Source organism: Eucyclogobius newberryi, unplaced genomic scaffold, assembly GCF_026437365.1.
Source record: "Eucyclogobius newberryi isolate DKJ021-1_F unplaced genomic scaffold, fEucNew1.0.hap1 SCAF_9, whole genome shotgun sequence".
In the NCBI taxonomy this organism is placed as follows: domain Eukaryota; kingdom Metazoa; phylum Chordata; class Actinopteri; order Gobiiformes; family Gobiidae; genus Eucyclogobius; species Eucyclogobius newberryi.
Window position 1 is genome coordinate 17,436,241 of NW_027316532.1, and position 22,931 is coordinate 17,459,171.

The 22,931-nt window shown below is 46.4% G+C and overlaps 2 protein-coding genes across 3 annotated transcripts in view; both read right to left on the minus strand.

Moving 5' to 3' along the window:
• Positions 1-17,065, minus strand: part of LOC140353630 (ubiquitin-ribosomal protein eL40 fusion protein) — a 287,808-nt gene extending 270,743 nt beyond the window's left edge. Inside the window, exon 1 of the mRNA XM_072438280.1 lies at positions 17,061-17,065. The gene's annotated coding sequence lies outside the window, so the exon portion shown is untranslated. The remainder of the gene's footprint in view (positions 1-17,060) is intronic.
• fam163ab (family with sequence similarity 163 member Ab) lies at positions 1,597-4,698 on the minus strand. 2 transcript variants are annotated; one of them, XM_072438754.1, is made up of 3 exons: positions 4,677-4,698; positions 3,997-4,111; positions 1,597-2,536 (listed from the first exon to the last, which is right to left on the minus strand). In XM_072438754.1, exons 2-3 carry the CDS (start codon positions 4,087-4,089, stop codon positions 2,126-2,128), a joined length of 504 nt encoding a protein of 167 aa, XP_072294855.1. In that variant the 5' UTR covers positions 4,090-4,111; positions 4,677-4,698; the 3' UTR covers positions 1,597-2,125. The 2 variants fall into 2 exon arrangements, with proteins under 2 accessions (XP_072294855.1, XP_072294856.1); XM_072438755.1 differs by lacking the exon at positions 4,677-4,698 and having other exon boundaries at positions 3,997-4,224.
• Positions 17,066-22,931: the final 5,866 nt, after the last annotated feature.

Sequence of the window (22,931 nt, forward strand, 5' to 3'; positions counted from 1 at the left end):
AAGAAGAAGAAGAAGAAGAAGAAGAAGAAGAAGAAGAAGAAGAAGAAGAAGAAGAAGAAGAAGAAGAAGAAGAAGAAGAAGAAGAAGAAGAAGAAGAAGAAGAAGAAGAAGAAGAAGAAGAAGAAGAAGAAGAAGAAGAAGAAGAAGAAGAAGAAGAAGAAGAGTTTGCATAGAAAAATCCCCGGCAGAATTCTGTCTTTGGTAAAGATCCTGTTTCAAGAAGCGTTTTCGGGGGAAGACGGGCGACTTCCACTCAAACGCGCGTCCTACAAATGTCTCCCCGTCTCAGAAACACAACGCCAACGTTTGATTGTACAAAAGGGGAATGAACGAAACTATATGAGTAACGGTTTCCGAATAATTCACCGTACGTTTAGCATGTTATTGCATAATTAGTGCATCAATGGTAAAAAAAAAAGTAAATCATTGTGTAATTGTGTAATTGATTATTACTGGATTACGTTTTTTAATTTACAAGGGCTGCGCTGATTAATCGACCAATCAGGACTCGATACGACAAGAAATAGTAATAATCTGGACGCTAAAGACTAAATACAGAAGACCATGGCTGTTTAAATCAAAATGTCCAAAAGGAATCATTTTTGAAGTTTTATCTGTAAATGTTTTCCATGGTGAAGCCTCGAGACTCCATATTTTGACGTTTGTTTGGTTGATAATGTGTTTAAAAAGTCTAAATGTACAAAATAAATCTTTCAACTGATTGAAAAATTATGCGTTGACTGAAATAATTGGTAGCTTAAAATACTCTATATGAAATTGGGCGTATGAACTGTATTTTATGACATTTCTTTGCTTCAATATTTCCATAATGTTCCTAACCTTGTGTCGACCCAGATGCTAAATAATGATGAGTTAGCGCTGATGCTAACGCAGAAGAGATTTACTAGAACGTGCTGGACCAGTAAATATTTCACCTTTTTTTACTTTTCAGACACATGTCTGTGTAATCCCTCATTCGTCCCTCATTTTCAGACACAGTTTTACATTTCTCTTCTCACTGCGAGTAAATCTGCGAGTGACAAACGCTTTATGTTGACGATATGAAACGATGACGCTTCCTCAGACGTGATTTAGTGTCGCATATTTTGTGTCCGTCCTTTGGAAATGCCAGATTTAATATTTTGTCCTTCACATTGAATCAGATCAGACACTTACTCTCACTTACAGCCAGATGGCGCTCATTCTAGAGGTTTGTAGACGGCAGAGGAAAGGGTGTTGTTTACGTGTACATTTTTGTCTAGAATAACGTTAGATTTTAGAAATGTGTTAGCATGTGGTAGTTAGCATGTGGTGGTTAGCATGTGTGCTCCTTTCATGTCTATTTTGAGAATATTGACCTCGACACATGACTTTTGTCGGCCAACAAAAACAAGTTCAAAACTGCATTTTAAGGGTATCATATCATCTGGGGACCGCCTGAAATCATTTCGCGGCCCCCAGGTTGAGAACCACTTGCCTATGCTAACGTTATTCAGCATTTTGTTCCGGGGTTTCGGCTTCGTGTTCTAAATTTTTACAATATACCACAATCAGGGTACGGTTAGGGCTATGAACAGTTAATTTGGGTACGGTTAGGAACAGTTCATTTGGGTAAGGTTAAGAACAGTTAATGTGGGTAAGGTTAGGGTTAGGAACAGTTAATGTGGGTAAGGTTAGGAACATTTAATGTGGGTAAGGTTAAGGCTTTGAACGCTTGTCTCGCCCCGCAACAAAATGCAGAACATTTAGAGAATCCCAATAATACGCAGCCGTGGTGATGTTTTCTACCAACGCACTGGTGTTATTCTTGTGGTTGAGTGATTTTCAGGCGCATGACGTTTGGAGGCTAACGCTAACTAATTGAAAATGCATTGGAGCTAATGAATGGAACTGTACCAGCCTTTAGAATGTTCTTGAAGGAAAGGTCAATATTTAGCACGTGAAGCTAACAGTCAGTATTGATCTACAGTATGACATTTGTACGAGGGCGTAAGGGCTTTGTACAAGTCTTTTTACAGATACAAATTGAAAATCCACCACTTCTTATTTACATTGTGAACAATACGTCCCAAACGCCACCGTCGCTCATGTCCGTGGCACAGAAACAAAACATTTTCGCGAGCGGTCACACTTCCGTGCTCACAGCCCTGGCGTTGGTGTAAAACTCTGGCGGTCGACTCCAGGGGGCGCTCCTCATCCCGGCCCCTCTGACGGGCCCCGGGGGCAGGGGCGGGGCCATGGCAGCCGGGTTCTCGTAGTGCGTGGGCATGTAGGTGACGCGCTCACCCCCGTTGCGCGTGGCGTCGGCGGTGCGGACGTAAAAGGGCGAGTCATACGGCGAGCAGGTGGGGCAGTACCGCGGGTGACCTCCAGGGGGCTTCTTGGCGGCGGAGGCTCCGGGGGGCTCCGGGGGCGACATGGACAGCGGCGTGACAGAGACAGAGCTGTCCAGACCAGAGACGGAGCAGGCGTTACAGGCCAAGTGCTGCTGGGACAAGGAGCCGCTGTCCGAGCCATTGGGCTTACAGCAGTAGTACTGCAACACAGGAGTACAGAAGTATATTATGTACTGCAACACAGGAGTACAGAAGTATATTATGTACTGCAACACAGGAGTACAGAAGTATATTATGTACTGCAACACAGGAGTACAGAAGTATATTATGTACTGCAACACAGGAGTACAGAAGTATATTATGTACTGCAACACAGGAGTACAGAAGTATATTATGTACTGCAACACAGGAGTACAGAAGTATATTATGTACTGCAACACAGGAGTACAGAAGTATATTATGTACTGCAACACAGGAGTACAGAAGTATATTATGTACTGCAACACAGGAGTACAGAAGTATATATAAAAGAGTACTGCAACACAGGCATATATGAGTATATATAAGAGGTGATTCACAAGAACGTTCAAAAATATAGTTTGTTATCTGGTCATTTTTACGATATGAATTTGCTTCTATTTAAGGGCACTACAGATTAAAATGAGCTAAAATCAGATCGGGCACATTTCACCTTTAAACTTTTTGATACATTTTGCTGCTGTTATTTTTCATTGTTGTGTTGCACCTTCACGCCAAAGCAAGTTCCAAGTTTTTGAATCCTGTTCATTGACAATAGAAATAAACCAGTTTCAGATACTTTATTGACCCTGTAGGGAAATCCGTCCTCTGCATTTGACCCACCCTTCAATGCCACTTGGGCATCTCCCATCTCCAGATCTTTGTGCTAGATCCAGACTGGCAGGGTGTTGGTCCCTCTGTTCAAGAAGGGGGGTTGCAGGGTGTGTTCCAACTACAGAGGGATCATACTCCTCAGCCTCCCCGGTAAGGTCTATTCCAGGTCCTGGAGAGGAGAACCCAACCGATGGTCGAACCTTGGATTCAGGAGGAGCAGAGTGGTTTTCGTCCCGGTCGTGGAACACTGGACCAGCTCTATACCCTCCATCGGGTGCTCGAGGGCTCATGGGAGTTTGCACAGTCCACATGTGCTTTGTGGATCTGGAGAAGGCTTTCGACCGTGTCCCTCGGGGTGTCTTTTGGGGGGTGCTCCGGGAGTACAGGGTCCGGGGCCCTTTGCACAGGACTGTCCGGTCCCTGTATGATCGGAGCAAGAGCTGTGTTCACTGCAGTAAGTCAGACCTGTTCCCAGTGCGTGTGGGACTCCTCAGCCCTTTGTCACTGGTTCTGTTCATAGTTTTTATGGACAGAATTTCTAGGCGCAGTCAGGGGTCGGAGGTGTCCTCAGGGGTCGGAGGGTGTCCTCAAGGGTCGGAGTGTGTCCTCAGGGGTGTGTCTGGTTTGGGGACCACAGGTTCTCATCTCTACTGTTTGCAGATGGATGGATTGAAGTAGAAAGCGAGTAGGCCTAATATTTAAAGTAAATGACTAAAACCCATGACCTGGAGTCTACAGTAGAAGCAGAAGTAGTAACAGCACTATTTAAAGTAAAAGCAGTAGTAGTAGTAGTAGTATTAGTGAGTACCTGGAGTCTACAGTAGCAGAGCACAGCGATGATACACAGTAGAATCACTGTGGCCAGAATTCCTCCAGTGATGACAACAGTTCCCGCTGTCATCCGACCAGCTCTCCATCAAACTCTGAAACAAACACCAGAAAGTCTCCATCAAACTCTGAAACAAACACCAGAAAGTCTCCATCAAACTCTGAAACAAACACCAGAAAGTCTCCATCAAACTCTGAAACAAACACCAGAAAGTCTCCATCAAACTCTGAAACAAACACCAGAAAGTCTTAATTAAACTCTACGTTTAAGTGCACTCAAAAGTCTGATTTCTGGAGTTATCAGATTAGTGAAATGTCATGTCTGATTTTTTCTGATCGTTGCGGGTTTTGACAACAGGACAATATGACGTGGCAAAGACAAAAATAACAGCGAAAATGTTTAATATTCAATGCATTTTTCATCACACGCAAAATATGAAATCTAATTCTTCTAATTAATTTGAGTCTTACTGACCGTGGAAACTGACTTGGAAATTTTTGAATTTTGTTTTTTTATCAAGATGTTTTTATTTAAGAAAATAAAAAATAAAAATAAAAATTATACAAAAACATAAATAAACAAAAAGAAAAACATTCCATGAAACTAAAACACACTTGAACGCAAAAATATTTTTGCAGCGTTTTGAAAGTCAGACTCACGTTCAGTAAAGTTGCTTAACACTTGAAGGGGAAAAGGCAGCGTTAGTTCAGAACAAACACTTTTATTACGTGTAAAGAAAACGACTGACGTCAGAGGAGAGTCCCGAGGGTGAAGGTCAAAGGTCAGGCCGCAACGCATCCCTGAGGAAACAGAACACAAGGCGTGAGGATACAGTACTGCGTTTGGCCACTAGATGGAGTTGGAGGGTAGGACACCAGATTTATGATGCTGGTGGCGCTGCTGAAGAGAACCAACTAAAAACTACATCAACATCGACTAAAACGATGACTAAAAGTATTTTAGAAGTATATTTTTTGTTAGATAATTAAAAATAAATAAACATAAATTAGTAAAAGGAACAAAACGAGATCCAAACATTTATCATACTTAAAATTAAAGACGTCAGGGTTATTGGGTGAATCGATAATCGTGATTATTCAGGTCACAATATATTAAAAAAATAACAATCGTGACAATTTTAGAATCAAAATGAAGTATTTTTTGTTCAATAGACAGCACAAAAACAGACTTAATGTTAAGAACTTTATTTCATCCGGCTGTTTTTGTAAAATTGTATTTTATTTTGTTTTCATTCATTTTATTTATTGAAACAGGGAAAAAACAATGAGTAAAGTACCGCGGTGAAGTTAGTTTCACGTTGGACGTTGGACATTCGCCTCCGCAACTAGAGCGGGAGCTTCCTCTGAGTGTGCCCCGCCTGCAGTGGCTCGACACAGGGAGCTGCGCACTGAAGTGCCGCTTGGTACGCCAGTTAGGGACCGACTCTAAAGTACCGTTTGTTTAAAAATGTGTTATCTTAAAAAATATCAAACATATTTATATTTTTTTTAAAAAACAATATTGAGGATGAATCCAAGTTGCTAATATTAGATGCAATAGTCCTTTTGGGCTGAAAAATTAACCCTTTGTAGATTTTTAAGGAATATTTTTCGTCAAAAATCAAGGATTCTCTTCAATAGCTCCTAAGTCAGCTGACCTAGAAAGTCAAACCCAAGTGATTATAGTAGTTGTGGTCTCCAGGTATCACGCACACTTTTTACTTTTTCAATTTAACCCTTTGTAGATTTTTAAGGAATATTTTTCGTCAAAAAACAAGGATTCTTTTCAATAGCTCCTAAGTTAGCAAACCTAGATAGTAAATGCTAAGTGATTATAGTAGTTGTGGTCTCCAGGTATCACGCACACCTTTCACTTTTTCAATTTAACCCTTTTTGAATTTTAAGGAATATTTTTCACCAAAAATCAAGGATTATTTTAGCAGTTAGCAAATACCGTAGAGTTGCTGAACTGACTGATAAACGGTCAAGGAAACGGCCTGTGCTACTGGACCCTGGACCACAGAATGTCAGCAGAGCTTTGAGGCCTTAAAAGCCAAGCTCACCACGGCCCCGGTACTTTGCCTACGCTGACTTCTCCCTCCCATTCATTCTGGAGGTTGGTGCAAGTCATGCTGGATTGGGGGCAGTGCTCTCCCAGGACCAGGAAGGGAAGGTGCGACCTCTTGCGTACGCCAGTCGAGGCCTGCGCCCGACTGAGCGCAACATGTCCAACTACAGCTCCATGAAGCTAGAGTTGTTGGCCCTTAAGTGGGCCCTGACTGAGAAATTCAGGGAGTAACTGCTAGGACACAAATGCGTGATCTATATGGACAACAATCCCCTGCGTCATCCCTCCTCAGACACACTGGGAGCTGTTGAGCAGCGCTGGGCCGCCCAGTTGGCCTCTTTTGATTTTGAATCAAAATATCGTTCAGGTGTAAGTGTAACCAAAATGCTGACACTTTGTCTCGCCAGCCTGGCACTTCCTTACAGGAAGTGGCAACGGGAACTTGGGGCACATGTCTGCCTGGGCAGTTAAAACAAGCCCTACAAGGAATGGTTACACAGGCAACACAGTCCCTTGTGACTTTTCTACCGCAAGTTGCCCCTGCTGACCTCCGCGAGCTTCAGCAGTCTGACCCCGCCATACAGGAGATCCTGACCTTTTGGCAACAAAATCGACAGCCCACTCGTGAAGAGCGACGAGCCCTCTCTTCGACTGCCCTCTTAGTGCTGGCCCAGTGGGACCGCCTGGTAGAGTTAGAGGGGCTGCTGTATCGGCAGGTGTTTCGTCCTGACGGTGGTGGGGCTGTGTATCAACTCCTTCTGCCTAAAGCCTTGGTCCAGAATGTCCTCACCCAGGTCCATCAGGAGCATGGACACCAAGGAATAGAGAGGACTCTGGCCTTGCTGTGTTCCCGGTGCTATTGGCCAGGTATGTCACGGGAGGTAGCCCAATGGTGCCAGGCTTGCGAGAGATGTCAGCATGCAAAGGACAACCAATCGGTTCCTCACGCCTTTATGGGCCACTTACTGGCTTCACAGCCAAACGAGATCCTTGCAATCGACTTTACCCTGTTAGAGCAGACCTCCACTGGTCTGGAAAACGTGCTGGTCATGACTGACGTTTTTAGCACATATACACTTGTAGTTCCAACCCGCAACAAGCACGCTTCCACTGTGGCGCAAGTCCTGGTCACAGAGTGGTTTGCAAAGTTTGGTGTGCCGGCACGCATACACTCGGACCAGGGACGAAACTTTGAGAGCACTCTCATCCAGCAGTTGTGTAAGCTGTATGAGATTACAAAGTCTCGGATATTGAACTATTGGCTATTGGCATGAGGCCATATTATCTGCCCCGGGAGTTCTCGCATGTGATTTTGATCGTAGTCTATGTGGCCCCGTCTGCCAATGCTGAATATGCTTGTGAAGCACTGCTCTCCTGCACTTGTAGGCTGCAAACACAGCATCTACAGGCTCTCTTCCTCATCTCTGGTGACTTTAACCACGCTTCTCCCTCTTCTGTTCTACCAACATACACCCAGTATGTCACCTGCCCCACCAGAAACAATAGAACATTGGACTTGTTTTTGGCCAACACCAAAGAGGCTTATTCTTCTTCCCCCCTCCCTCCCCTGGGCAGCTCGGACCACAACCTTGTACATCTGAGGCCTGTGTATGAACCCATCATGCGCAGGCAGCCTGTGGTGTCCCGTGTGGTGAGGATGTGGTCTGCTGAGAGCGAGGAGGCTCTGAGGGACTGCTTCAGCACCACTGTCTGGACTGAGCTTTATGGTCATGGGGAGGACATCAACACCATCAGAGAGTGCATCACGGACTACATCAACTTCTGTTTTGAGAACATTGTTCCCTCCCGGACGGTGCAGTGTTTTCCAAACAACAAGCCATGGATTACCCGTGAACTGAAGGCTCTGCTGAAGGAGAAGAAGAGAGCCTTCAGGTCAGGGAACAAGGAGGAGCTGAGGACTGTGCAGAAAAAGCTGAGGAGGAAGATCAGGCAGGCTGAAGCCGGCTACAAGAGGAGGATGGAGGAGCAGCTGCAGCAGAAGAACATTCAGGGAGTGTGGAGAAGCCTGAAAACCATCTCGAGCTTCAAAATCCCCCCTGCCCAGACAGAGGGGGATCTACAGTGGGTGAATGATTTAAATGCTCACTTCTTGAGATTTGACTGGTCACCCGCCCCTCCCCCTGCACAGCTGCATGCTCCCTCTTCCACAGCTGGACAATGCCCTGCATCCGTTCCTCTTCATTTCTCCGCCCCGGACCATCAGCTCCCCACTTCGCCTGGACTCACCCATCCCCCCAGCACACAGTCCCCCTGCCAACCACTGACTGTCACAGCAGCACAGGTGAGGAGTGAGCTGAAGAGGATTAAAGTGAGGAAGGCAGCAGGACCTGACAGCATCAGCCCCAGGCTCCTTAAGTCCTGCGCAGATGAACTGTGTGGAGTTATGGAGCATGTCTTCAACATGAGCCTGAAGCTGAGGGTGGTAACACAGGTCTGGAAGACCTCCTGTCTGGTACCTGTGCCCAAGACGCCGTGCGCCAAAGACCTCAACAGCTTCAGGCCGGTGGCTCTCACGTCCCATCTGATGAAGACACTGGAGCGGCTGGTCCTGGACCACCTCCGCTCCACCGTGAGCTCAGTCATGGACCCGCTGCAGTTTGCATACCGGCCTGGCATTGGAGTGGAGGACGCCATCATCTCCCTGCTGCACCGCTCTCTCTCTCACCTGGAAAAGCCTGGCAGCTCTGTGAGGATCCTTTTCTTCGATCTTTCCAGCCCCTTCAACACCATCAGCTCCTGAGGGACAAGCTGGAGACTGCTGGTGTGGAGTATGACCTGGCAGAGTGGATCCTGGACTACCTCACGGACCAACCCCAGTTTGTGAGAGCACGGGACTGTGTGTCTGACACTCGGACCTGCAGTGTGGGGGCGCCCCAAGGCACTGTCCTCGCGCCCTTTCTCTTCACCCTTTACACTGCAGACTTCAGACACGACACTGCAGAAGTTCTCTGATGACTCTGCCATCATCGGACTCATCACTGACGACAATAATGCAGAGTACAGGGGAATGGCGCAGTACTTTGTGGACTGGTGTCAGCGGAACCACCTCCTCATCAACGCGGGAAAGACCAAGGAGATGGTGGTGGATTTCCGCGGACGCCACCCCACTGCCCCCTTACCAGTGAACATCCAGGGAAGGGACATTGAGAGAGTGGACTCATACAAGTACCTGGGTGTTCATCTGAACCACAAACTGGACTGGACTCATAACACAGATGTACTCTACAGGAAGAGCCAGAGTCTGCTCTACCTCCTGAGGAGACTCAGGTCTTTTGGAGTGACAGGGCCACTCCTGAAGACCTTCTATGACTCTGTGGTGGCATCAGCCCTCCTGTACAGTGTGGCCTGCTGGAGCAGCAGCATCGCAGAGAGGGAGAGGAGGAGGCTGGACAAAGTCATCAAGAAGTCCAGCTCCGTCCTGGGCTGCGCTCTGGACTCGGTGCAGGAAGTGGGGGACAGAAGTGTCCTGGCTGGATTCACATCTATGCTTGATCATGAGTGCCACCCCCTGCAGTCCGCTCTGGAGAGAAGCTTCAGTGAGAGACTGATCCACCCTCGCTGTGTGAAGGAAAGGTTTCGCAGGTCTTTCCTTCCTGCTGCTATCATACTTTATAACTGTGATAAAATGTGAATATATGATTATATTTCTGTGATGTATTTTATCTGCAAAATAGTGATATTGTATCTGCATCATTAGTCTAAGAGTAGAACGGGTGTGTGACAAACTGCATTTGTGAAGGGGTCGTAAAGATGGGCCAAAGGATGTTGCCCCAGGAGGGGGTGTGACAGCCCAGAGGAGTTTGGGTAATGTTTATCCAAGGCTTGATCTCTAGGAAAAATACCAGCTGTAAAACAAGTGCCTTGATGTGAGGCTGACCAATGAGAAATGTGACCCGCCTATTCCAGAATATCTAATAAAACCAACCAGCAGAGACGCAGGAGGATCACGCAGGCTGCGTACCACAGCCTGCGTGATCAGTCCCGGCGTTTTCTCCCAAGCTTGCCATACAAATGTCTGATATTTCTGTGTCGTTTCATATTCTAAGTTTAATTGTGTTCTCGATGTGTTACGGAATAGCATCGGTGTTTGTCTAATTCCATGACAATAACTAACACTGTTAGTCCTGAACACTCGCAATACTGACTTAATGTGCAATTCCGTCATATGTGCAATATGTGCCGTCGTGACACATTTTCATGTGCAATTACTGTCGTGATCACATGCAATGGTATTTATGTATTTATTTATTTTTATCTTTATTATTTTTCCCCTCCATCCCTTGTTGGGTAATGGGAGTTTTTGTTTATAAGAGATCTTCTACTGAAAGTGTTTTTCAAACTTCCTATAAGTGATCTGTTCTTTTCTTCTGTATCTACCTCTGTATCTACCTGCGTTGCATCAATGAAATTTCCCCATGTGGAACAATAAAGGAATATCTTATCTTGTCTTATCTTACTCCGTACCACCCAGCAGGAAATGGGCAGTGTGAGCGGTTCAATCGAAAACCTCACAATATGTTGCGTGCTCTTCCTGCATCCCGTAAGAGGGACTGGAGTGGTTGCTTACCCCAGGTGCTCTACGCATATAACACCACTCTCCACCAGTCCACTGGTGAGTCTCCATTCTTCCTGATGTTTGGGCAAGAACCACGTCTGCCTATTGATTTCTTGTTGGGTAGGGTGCAAGACCCCGTGGGGGGGAAGTGTGCATGAGTGGGTGTTACGACCACCTGGCTCAACGGCAGCCAAACAAAGAGGGGAGTCCACACAGCATTCACAATAATTAATAGTATATTTCTATTATAAATAATCAGGCCCTGACAAAAGAAACGAATGTATCTGTGTAGATGGCAACTAACTAAGTGTAGTGTGATATGTATTGTTGCAATGAAAATGTGCAAAAATAAACAGAAATAAAACTGTGCTGCCACACAGTACAGCAACCAGTCTTGGGGCGCGGCGAGAGAGAGAGAGACTGCTCCCACCAGCCTCCCTTATATCCAGGCTGGCTCCACTCAAGCCAAACGATCCTAAGGTGTGTTAGGAGGGACCTGCAGTGGAGAGAATCACCTGGCAACCAGGAGAGGGTGCTGACTCCCACTGCCCAGGGAGCTGACACCCCTACAGAATCCCTAGGTTCGTAACAGTGGGTGAAAAGAGCACCAGACGCGTCTTCAGGTGGCTTTCAACAGGGCAAGAGAAAGATTGCGTCTGGCGGCCTCACGCAGAAAGGCAAATCATGACCAACGAGTCAGAGATGTGCCATTTAAGGAAGGCCAGCTGGTGCTACTTTGCGATTACAGTGCTAGGGGTTGTCGGAAGACCCAAGACCTGTGGGGTCCTCAACCTATGTTGTCCTGCAAGCCCCAAGGGAAGATGGTGTGGTACACGGTGGTACACGGTGGCTCCTGTGGATCAACAAACCAAGGTAAAAAGGGTCCACCGATCCCTGTTGAAGGCCCTGCTTTGCAGTGACTCCCCTGCCACTGTCCCTGGTGTGAATCCTCCGGATGCACCTGTAGCACCAATCGTAGAAGATGAACAGTCATTTGAGGATGATTTGTTTTTACAGCCGCCGGTGCGGCAGCCAACAGTTGTGCCCCAAAACTCCTCCCACGTCCCATTACACATGCCGAGTGCTCAAGAACCATTAGTTGCTCTCCCCACCGTGGTCACTGACCATCAATTGACCCTGTGGCCAATCCTGGCTTCAGCGAGGCATCCGTACGCCGGTCCACTCGCACGACCGCTGGCCAACACCTAAATCCCCACCGTATTCCAAGGTCCCTAGTTGAACAACCATCCGGCCAAGGTGCTCCTGTGTCATCCTCCAGGCTGACAGAAGCAGTTTTTAGGCCTTGGTGTTAAGTTGTGTTTCATCGTCGGGGCGACGATGCATTTCGGGGGGGTGGAATGTGGCAATATGGGCTATAGAGGCCTGTGCTGAGGGTACACTTACCTGCCGCTCCGTGGCGCTCAGCTGGCAGACTATTTAAGCGCGCCCTCCTCATCCGCCTCTCGTTTCGCCCACACGCTCTTCCGGGCCTTGGTTGTTGGCCACTCCGTCCTCCATTCCAGGTAATGACAATCCCGCGGCTTCGATTCATTCATTTCACAAATTCATGAATTAAATTCTTCCGGTAGTGCTGCTGCAGTGCCACAGGCACCCATAATCCAGTCCGGGGCTCTGGCAAATCACCTAGCAGGTAATGAACTCCCAATTCTCCTCAGTCATTCAGTTTCAACGCTCCTAAATCCCGGTTTGCCCCAGATACACCGGTCAAGTATACCCGTTTGGCTTTTAACGCCTTGTCCATGACCACGCGCCGCAGATTGCGGCGAAGGCGCTGTTGTGCGGCAACAGCTGGCCAACGTTGCGTGCGCTGGTCCACTCAGTTTGGATGCAGCCTGTGGTGTGGAGCGATCCCATTGAGCAGCTAAGGAAGTATTGTGTGCTACTCCGTCAACCATGCCCGGTATGTGCCGAGAATTTATTTAGATCAGTTTCGATTGAATGTAGTAATTCCACTGGTAATATTGCAGGTCTCCTGTGGTGGTCCGCAGTGGCTTGGGCACGCCCCCCTCTGCTGTTTAGTTCCTTCTTGGCTTCTTTTTGTTTTGTTCCTGCTCTGTTCTGATCCTGTATTGTGCCTATTTTGCCGTCCCGTTTTGTTCCTGTTTTGTCCCTATTTTGTTCTTATTTTGCCTACTATTATAATAACTTGGGTTTGACTTTCTAGGTTACCCGATTTAGGAGCTATTGAAGAGACTCCTTGATTTTTGACGAAAAATATTCCTTAGAAATCTACAAAGAGTTAAATTGAAAAAGTAAAAGGTGTGCGTGATACCTGGAGACCACAACTACTATAATCACTTAGCATTTACTATCTAGGTTTGCTAACTTAGGAGCTATTGAAAAGAATCCTTGTTTTTTGACGAAAAATATTCCTTAAAAATCTACAAAGGGTTAAATTGAAAAAGTAAAAGGTGTGCGTTGTACCTGGAGACCACAACTACTATAATCACTTAGCATTTACTATCTAGGTTTGCTAACTTAGGAGCTATTGAAAAGAATCCTTGTTTTTTGACGAAAAATATTCCTTAAAAATCTACAAAGGGTTAATTTGAAAAAGTAAAAGGTGTGCGTGATACCTGGAGACCACAACTACTATAATCACTTGAGTTTGACTTTCTAGGTCAGCTGACTTAGGAGCTATTGAAGAGAATCCTTGATTTTTGACGGAAAACATTCCTTAAAAATCTATAAAGGGTTAAATTGAAAAAGTAAAAGGTGTGCGTGATACCTGAAGACCACAACTACTATAATCCCTTAGCTTTTACTATCTAGGTTTGCTAACTTAGGAGATATTGAAAAGAATCCTTGTTTTTTGACGAAAAATCTTCCTTAAAAATCTACAAAGGGTTAATTTGAAAAAGTAAAAGGTGTGCGTTGGACCTGGAGACTCAAACTACTATAATCACTTAGCGTTTACTATCTAGGTTTGCTCATTTAGGAGCTATTGAAAATAATCCTTGTTTTTTGACTAAAAATATTCTTTAAAAATCTACAAAGGGTTCATTTTTCAGCCCAAAATGACTATGACATCTAGGATTAGCAACTTGGATTCATGCTCAATGTTGTTGTTTTTTTTTGTTTTTTTTATAAATATGTTTATATTTTTTAAGATAACAAACGGTACTTTAGAGACGGTCCCTAACTGGCGCACCAAGTGGCACTTCAGCGCGCAGCTCCCTGTGTCGAGCTACTGCAGGCAGGGCACACTCGGAGGAAGCTCCCGCTCTAATTGCGGAGGCGAATATCCAACGTCCAACGTCAAACTAACTTCACCGCAGTGAGTAAAGTTCTGTTGTTCATGGGTTAAAACAGAACATAAAATAAACAACAAACAAACACAGGATAATAAAACACAAATAAAACATTCAATTAAATTAACCAATAAACACATTTGTACACACAATATGAGATCAAATTATATGAAACTTGAGGAACATGTCGAGAGTAAAAGAACTTTAAAGATTTTCACTGTTGTTCGGTCTCAACAATAATCGTGAATAATCGTTAAATCGTGATGTTTTTTCACACAATAAACATAATTCTAACTTTTGATTTTGTGACGTCTCTACTTACAATAATAAAAAATATATTATCATGGTAAAAGTAGTCTGAATGATACGATCCACAGCAGTTTTGAGCATTAATGATATAACGATGATGAAAAGGCCTCTAAATGTAATACACGAGTTATTGTCTCAAATTTGATCTCGATTACGGACCATTTTTAACAAAGCAGATTATGTGTTTGCCAGATCCTGACGAACACAAACGTTATGATATTCAGAGGATAAAACGATTACGATAGAGAAAAGGACGAGTGCAACGACATCTGTGACTAATAAAACACAAAGCGACGCTCATAAAGCTCATGAAGCGGCATATTTTACAGTCTGAAGACGCGTTTACACGGCTTCACACGGCGCCGCTTATTATTGGATGGCCATAAAGTGACAGCGACATCACAGTGTTTTTACTCTTCTCACTTGAAGCTGAGAAACACAACTTTTCGGTTGTAAATTATGTGGTTTTTGGCCCTGGAGGACGTTAAGTTCAAGCACTTTTATCGATCATAAACGCGGAAGAAGCTGCTGTGATGTCACAGTTTGGGACGAATGCTGCCTGTGCCTGTAAAGCTGAGCCCCCCCCCTTTAGACGAGTGCTGCCTGTGCCTGTAAATCTGAGCGCCCCCCCCCTTTAGACATGTGCTGCCTGTGCCTGTAAACCTGAGCGCCCTCCCCTTTAGACGAGTGCTGCCTGTGCCTGTAAACCTGAGCGCCCCCCCTTTAGACGAGTGCTGCCTGTGCCTGTAAATCTGAGCGCCCCCCCCCTTTAGACATGTGCTGCCTGTGCCTGTAAACCTGAGCGCCCCCCCCTTTAGACAAGTGCTGCCTGTGCCTGTAAAGCTGAGCGCATCCCCCTTTAGACAAGTGCTACCTGTGCCTGTAAACCTGAGCGCCCCCCCTTTAGACGAGTGCTGCCTGTGCCTGTAAACCTGAGCGCCCCCCCCTTTAGACGAGTGCTGCCTGTGCCTGTAAACCTGAGCGCCCCCCCCCTTTAGACGAGTGCTGCCTGTGCCTGTAAAGCTGAGCGCCCCCCCTTTAGACGAGTGCTGCCTGTGCCTGTAAACCTGAGCGCCCCCCCCTTTAGACGAGTGCTACCTGTGCCTGTAAACCTGAGCGCCCCCCCTTTAGACGAGTGCTGCCTGTGCCTGTAAACCTGAGCGCCCCCCCCTTTAGACGAGTGCTGCCTGTGCCTGTAAAGCTGAGCGCCCCCCCCCCTTTAGACAAGTGCTGCCTGTGCCTGTAAAGCTGAGCGCCCCCCCTTTAGACGAGTGCTGCCTGTGCCTGTAAAGCTGAGCGCCCCCCCCCTTTAGACAAGTGCTGCCTGTGCCTGTAAAGCTGAGCGCCCCCCCTTTAGACAAGTGCTACCTGTGCCTGTAAAGCTGAGCGCCCCGCCCCCTTTAGACGAGTGCTGCCTGTGCCTGTAAAGCTGAGCGCCCCCCCTTTAGACAAGTGCTGCCTGTGCCTGTAAAGCTGAGCGCCCCCCCTTTAGACGAGTGCTGCTTGTGCCTGTAAAGCTGAGCGCCCCCCCCCCCTTTAGACGAGTGCTGCCTGTGCCTGTAAAGCTGAGCGCCCCCCCCTTTAGACAAGTGCTGCCTGTGCCTGTAAAGCTGAGCGCCCCCCCCCCTTTAGACAAGTGCTGCCTGTGCCTGTAAAGCTGAGCGCCCCCCCCCCTTTAGACAAGTGCTGCCTGTGCCTGTAAAGCTGAGCGCCCCCCCCCCTTTAGACAAGTGCTGCCTGTGCCTGTAAAGCTGAGCGCCCCCCCCTTTAGACAATTGCTGCCTGTGCCTGTAAACCTGAGCGCCCCCCCTTTAGACAAGTGCTGCCTGTGCCTGTAAAGCTGAGCGCCCCCCCCTTTAGACAAGTGCTGCCTGTGCCTGTAAACCTGAGCGCCCCCCCTTTAGACGAGTGCTGCCTGTGCCTGTAAACCTGAGCGCCCCCCCTTCAGATCATGTGCAGACCAGTGTTTGTGTTTGATATTAAACATGAGATGCGAGTGTTGTGCGTCGCTAAACAGGAAACAGCTGATGCTAACATAGGCTAGCTTTGTTTTGCTAAGTTCTTCGGGTCAATAAATAAAATTACTGTATGATCACTGGTGCTAATAGCCCTCAAACGAGCACGTACGAAAACACCAGCCCCGCCCCGATCCTCCCGCTCCTACCCCACTTTTCATAAATCCGGCAAAACTACAGCACACTTTGAAAAACTGCTCAGACCGTTTGAAGACTCTAACTTTGCAAACACAACTTAGAGCACACTTGTGAGAGAGTTAGAGCCTTAAAGGGCCGGCGCGCTGTTTCTGCTGGTGCTGCAAATATGTATGAAACATTCAACAGCTCATGTATTTCGGAAACCGTTCTTCAGAAGTCTTTACGTCGTGCTTTCTGCTCTGACCCCCAAAAAAAAACGACTTTAGCCAGATTAATATTCTGAAATGAGGGATTGACTGTAGTAAACGTGTATGAAATAGATCAAGGGAATATATTTGGTATTCACAATTTTCATGACATAAGCAAAGTTTGATCTTACAATTTGATAAAGTCCGACATTTCAGGATTTGGAGTAAATGTTTCAGACGGCTCATGAATAAAGCACGTGCGGTAAAATGTGCATCTGGCATTTTTAAATCGCATCCAAAAACGAGACGTCTCCTTCCTCTCGCCGCTCGTCACTCGTCTTTCGTCTCCTTCCTCTCGCTCGTCACTCTTCGCCCCGTAAACGACCTGAAGGAACGTCGCGTCGCAGCTGGGTCCCGGGCGCAGACGGCTTCACGTGTCACGGATGAAGAAGAGCGGCGGGAGATCATCGGCGAGGTTCGGGCGCGAGCGAAACGAAAGATGAATCACCCACGAGAACCAAGCGATGGTTGTAAAGGTGAGGGACTACGAGGAGTTTTCTCTGCATAATGTGTCGACACAAACATGTAAATCTGGCTCTATCCATTTTCCAGATTCAAATGTATCAGATATTGCTCGTTTTGGATCAACATTGAGATTTGAAATGGTTAAAACACATGATAATGATCGGCGAGTCATTGTTTATATTTACATACTGTATTAGGGGCCGTGGTCTGTTCAGTCAATCCTAAACTCATCTTTTTACCTCTTTGTTTCCTGTGAGTAAAAGTGAATTTTACTCATTCAAAAGCCTTCTTGGATAACGATACACACTTGGGCCGCTAGATTACTTCATGTATTTGGTACAACTCATAATGAGCATCTTATTTTCATAGACCTTTATTCAAAGCGTGACATGAATCTGGTCCTGCAGGTGAATGATCTTTTCCTGTTCTGTAAAGCACTTTGAAAGACTCTTACTCTGAACGCATTGGTCTGTTAATAAACTTGGCTGGATTTAGGTGTCTGACGCCCTCTGATGGACACAAATTAGCAGCATATAACGTACATGTGCGATAATCCTACAAAGGCGGGGATATTTAAAGACTCACTGAACTAAAACGCAGTTAAATGCATTATATTATTTTAATTTCACACTTGTTTCCATCCTGATGTTAATGTTGGTTCGGTCCGTCTTTAGTCCTGGTCCGGTCCAGGTTTAGTTTGGGGTTTATTCCTGGTTTGAGCTGGTGAAAATGAGACATGATAGTGCAAAGATCTAAGTACCTGAGCCAAAGAAACAGGCACATTTAAGCTGATCCGCCTTTTGAGTTGTGGATATTTGGAGGATAAAAGTAGCTGTGGAAAAGAGCCATTGGTGAGCGACCCACGGCGTGTTCTGCCTCTGTGATGGGCCGCGAAGACAAGACAGGCAAAGACAAGACGGGCCATAAAGACAAGACGGGCCGCAGATCCACCGAGACCACATTGCAACACTTGTGCATGTTTTATTCAGCCAAACTGGCGCTTTTCCGGAGGCTTCTCCAGAGAGGACGCGCGGTCACGGCTGAAATGTAATTTGTCTAATCCGGTTATCAGCCGACTGAAGCGCGCTCCGCTGGGCCGGCACAGTGGCATTTCTGTGTTTTTGTGGTCCGGGGTAGAAGGACGAGGAGCATCGCCGTGGACACGCCCGGTCCAAGACTGCAGCGGAGGGAAGGAAGAGAAAGAGGTCGCACGGAAAAGGACGAAGAGCTGCGTTTGTTCGTCGTCTTCTCTGCGTTAAGGTCCTGGGTTGAGTCTTTCTGTCCGGAGTTTGCACGTTCTACCCGTGCTGTGTGGCAGGCTAACCGCCCAGCAGAGACTCTCGACCTCTGACCTCTAACCTCTGACAATGCAATCCCCGGAGAACTCGATACGCTGCGTTTTGTCTGTTTGAACTCGGTCCCTTCGCTTTCGGTGCCGCTTGTTTTACAACGTGAAAAACGCGTACGACTTTCTCTCAGTCGAGCGTTCCCTCGTCAGGATCGGCGTCGGCGCTCCATCTACTGGCGGCAGGGGGAACGCGCCGAAATGAACAAAAGCTTAACCCGAGATGATAGCGAATGAACAAACGAGTCTCGGAATGATCGTTGGACTTAAAAAACTACACGGGAAGACTCCGGATCTCCACCTTTGACGTCAAAACTCTTGAAAATTTGGAAAGACGAGCTCGTCAACAGAATTAATTAAACAAATGTGAATGAAGCTGAACACAACCAAGTACATTTGAACCCTTTGTTGTCTAAATGTGTCAACAGCCACTGACATAGGACGAGTTTGCATTGCTTTTTGGTCTCTTTCTCTCTCTGAAACGTTCAGCTCTTGACTCGTTCCTCGAGGAAACGTTTGGCCAGATTGTGTTCCACGTTTGCTTCATCTAAACGTGTGAAAATGCCATGTTTGCCCTTTGGCGTCGGGGGCCTGCGTTTCTTCCATTAATACTTTGGCAAATGTGTTTCGCGTAAGGAACGGTTTAACATCATCAACTCGTCCGATCGCGGCAGCAAATAGTCCCGCCGCAGAGCTGAAAACAGACTCTTTACAGTAAATACAAGAGCTCATTTGTCATTTCATGCCCCACGTTGTTTCTTTTGTGACTTTTAAATACATTATCGACTGTGACGTCACGAGCTCGCTTTCCTTTCCTCGGCATGAGATCCATTTAGAGTCGACCAGAACCAGGTGTTTAGATTGAAACTCACAGTTAGACTAAACAGTCCTGAATCCCGGTCTGAGTCTTGTGAAAACAGACACAAACACACGTCATTATGTAAGGTTTGAGTGGCATCAGTGTGGACGAGGCTGAGGGTCCCAGAGCTTCTGAGGGGGCGGAGTTAAGACCACCACAGGGAGATCACTCACGCTCAGACGGCATGATGGGTAAACTACACACGCTCAGACGGCATGATGGGTAAACTACACACACGTCGGTGTAATCCCTTTGGACTCTTGTTTTTTTAGAAAAAACAAAATGTTTTGACTCTCATCCAAGAGTCATTCTCAATCTGCGAATTGAGACCGGGAACTCAGATATTTATCCTACTCTGAGTAGGCCCCGCCCACCGGACTGATAGTAAATAAACCTCTTTGTTTACTATCAGTCCTTTAATGGGCTATCAGCCTCCTATTGTCCCTGCCTCACTCTCTCTCTCCTCCTTGTGTAACTGATAAGCATCTGAATACTCTGGGCGTCGACATCTCCAAGGATTCAAAATTCCATTATAAACGACCGAAAGGTTGAATCTTTACCCCCCGTTCCTATTTAATAATGGTCTTTCTTTTTTAACAAAAATAGCCTCTTTAACTCTTTCAAAGCATCTTTTGTCCTGCTCAGAATCTTGTCCTCACTGTCTTTGATAGAGTGGTTTGTGTCTTTAAGATGAAGATGCACAGCGCTCCGTGGTCCTGAACTCCAGTGTCCTCTGTGCTGATAAAGCCTCTTGTGCAGTGGCTGTTTAGTCTCACTATGTGGCGCTCTTTACACTTTTCTTCACTGCATTGGACAGAATAAACTACATTGCTCTGTTTTTGTGTTGAATCTTGTCCTTAGGATGAACCAGTTTTTGTCTTAAAGTGTTTTCTGGTTTAAATTAAACAGGGATTTCATGTTGTCTAAAAAATCTTTGCAGTTTATCCAACAGTCCCGAGACATAAGGGACAGAAACACCCTTCATTCTTTGTTCTGTTTCTGTTACAAAAGGTACAAAAGGGAAAAAGATGAAAAAGAAATATAGAAGAAAGAAAAGGAGAAGAATGAAGAAAAAACAAAAACAAACTACAAATAAACAAGTGAATCTCTTGCAACGGAAGCAAGCAAACTCCGCTAAACCTTCACTGAGAAACAGCTCCAGCAGCACGATAACAGCGCTCGACCTGTTTCAGTGATGTCGCTCCTGATGACGCCGCAGGAGCAAACGCCAAAATCACCCGCTCTGAGTCCTACCTCTGCCTCGGCTCGCTCTTCAAACATTCAAATTGATTTCCCGCTTAATTTATGCCCGTGTGGGACAGATTTACGACGGCAGCCCCGCGCAGAGAGAGAGAGAGAGAGAGAGAGAGAGAGAGGGAGGGGGAGGGGGAGGGGGAGGGGGAGGGAGAGGGAGAGAGAGTCGAGCTTCCAGCAGCCCTCGCTGCCGCTTTACGAGGAACGCTGTATCTTTCTCCACCGGCGCTCGCTGTTCCGCTGCTCTCTTGTTTCGGAACGGTGATTACTCGTTCTGCCGGTCAGCTCGGTCGTCTCGTAAAAAAGGAAATGAAACGTAGCAGGGGTATTGCATTAGCATACATGTTAGCGCGCGCGTTTTTATCTGCGACATTAATAAAGCGGACGGCGCGGCGGGGAGCGGGGCCTCGAGGTGCCACTCGCCTTAAATAACATGTTAATTCTGGCATTTTAAACCCACGCGGTGGGAACGAGACTGAAATATAAGTACGGATTGGATTTGTCTTTTGTTTTGGACATGAAGTATGTGAGTCAGCAGGATGCTAAGTGCTTAGCGACTCAGTTAGTCCATTGAGTTAACGAGGAATAGGTCCAAATGTCTTCATTTGAGAGACACCGCAATATTTAAGGACATTCTCTTAGTGTGTGTTTAGTCTGTGTTTAGTGTGTGTTTAGTCTGTGTTTAGTGTGTGTTTAGTGTGTGTTTAGTGAGAAACAACTGAGGAACAACTGAGGAAAAACTGAGGAACAACTGAGAAACAACTGAGGAAACGACTGAGGAACAGCTGAGGAACAACTGAGGAACAACTGAGGAACAACAGAGGAACAACAGAGGAACAACAGAGGAACAACTAAGGAACAACTAAGGAACAACTATGGAACAACTGAGAAATAACTGAGGAACAACTGAGAAACAACTGAGGAACAACTGAGCAAACAACTGAGCGAACAACTGAGAAACAACAGAGGAACAACTGAGGAACAACTGAGGGAACAGCTGAGGAACAACTGTGGAACAACTGAGGAACAACTGAGGAACAACTGTGGAACAACTGTGGAACAACTGAGGAACAACTGAGGAACAACTGAGGGAACAACTGTGGAACAACTGAGGAACAACTGAGGAACAACTGAGGGAACAACTGAGGAACAACTGAGGGAACAACAGAGGAACAACTGACGAACAACTGTGGAACAACTGAGGAACAACTGAGGAACAACTGTGGAACAACTGAGGAACAACTGTGGAACAACTGAGGAACAGCTGAGGAACAACTGAGGAACAACAGGAACTGAGGAAAACAGAGGAACAACAGAGGAACAACAGAGGAACAACAGAGGAATAACAGAGGAACAACAGAGGAACAACAGAGGAACAACTGAGGAACAACAGAGGAACAACAGAGGAACAACTGAGGAACAACTGAGGAACAACAGAGGAACAACAGAGGAACAACTGAGGAACAACTGAGGAACAACAGAGGAACAACAGAGGAACAACAGAGGAACAACTGAGGAACAACTGAGGAACAACAGAGGAACAACAGAGGAACAACAGAGGAACAACAGAGGAACAACAGAGGAACAACAGAGGAACAACTGAGGAACAACAGAGGAACAACAGAGGAACAACAGAGGAACAACTGAGGAACAACTGAGGAACAACTGAGGAACAACAGAGGAACAACAGAGGAACAACTGAGGAACAACTGAGGAGCAACTGAGGAACAACTGAGCGAACAACTGAGGGAACAAGTGTTAACTGTGTGTATTTGTATCCATCAACCGTTTTCATCGTTGGAGTTTGATGTCCAGTAGAAACAGTAGAAACAAGTGTCGGCAGAACCTGAAGTCGTTTTAGATTGATAATGTGATTTAAAATGTCCAGAATATAACATAATGATCCTTGAGTGTCATAGATTCTAACTATACTTCAGACAAAAGCACAATATGTCTTCTTGAATGTGGTTGTCAAGGGGACCGAGCCGGGTCTGGAAAAGCCTGGTGTGGCGGTTGGCGTGCGGGCGGCGTGCGGGCGGCGTGCAGCCTGCTCTCTGACCTTGGCTGTGAGGATGTAACGGATCCACTTTGTACAACAGACCCAGAGGACACACTGCGGCGGCTGCTGCTTTCAGCCTGTCACTCAAACTAATACACTGGCCAAGCCCCCCCCCCCGCTCCACCTTCGATTAACAGCGCGCTCTGCCAAACGATGTGTCGAGTCATCACTGTGCCGAGACCAAAGATTGTATTTCCTCTTCTACTTCCTGTCGCTTTCAGCCAATCACACCCCACCCCCAGCTGATTGGTTTAACACTAAAGCACTTTTAGCATCATTCACTCCACACCTGGCGGTGGCGCTACAG

Excerpts from the sequence above, each read along its gene's own strand:
- fam163ab (XM_072438754.1), bottom strand. The coding sequence starts at position 4,089 with ATGACAGCGGGAACTGTTGTCATCACTGGAGGAATTCTGGCCACAGTG. Across the intron at positions 2,537-3,996 it reads TCTGCTACTGTAGACTCCAG|TACTACTGCTGTAAGCCCAA; the intron begins GTACTCACTAAT and ends CCTGTGTTGCAG.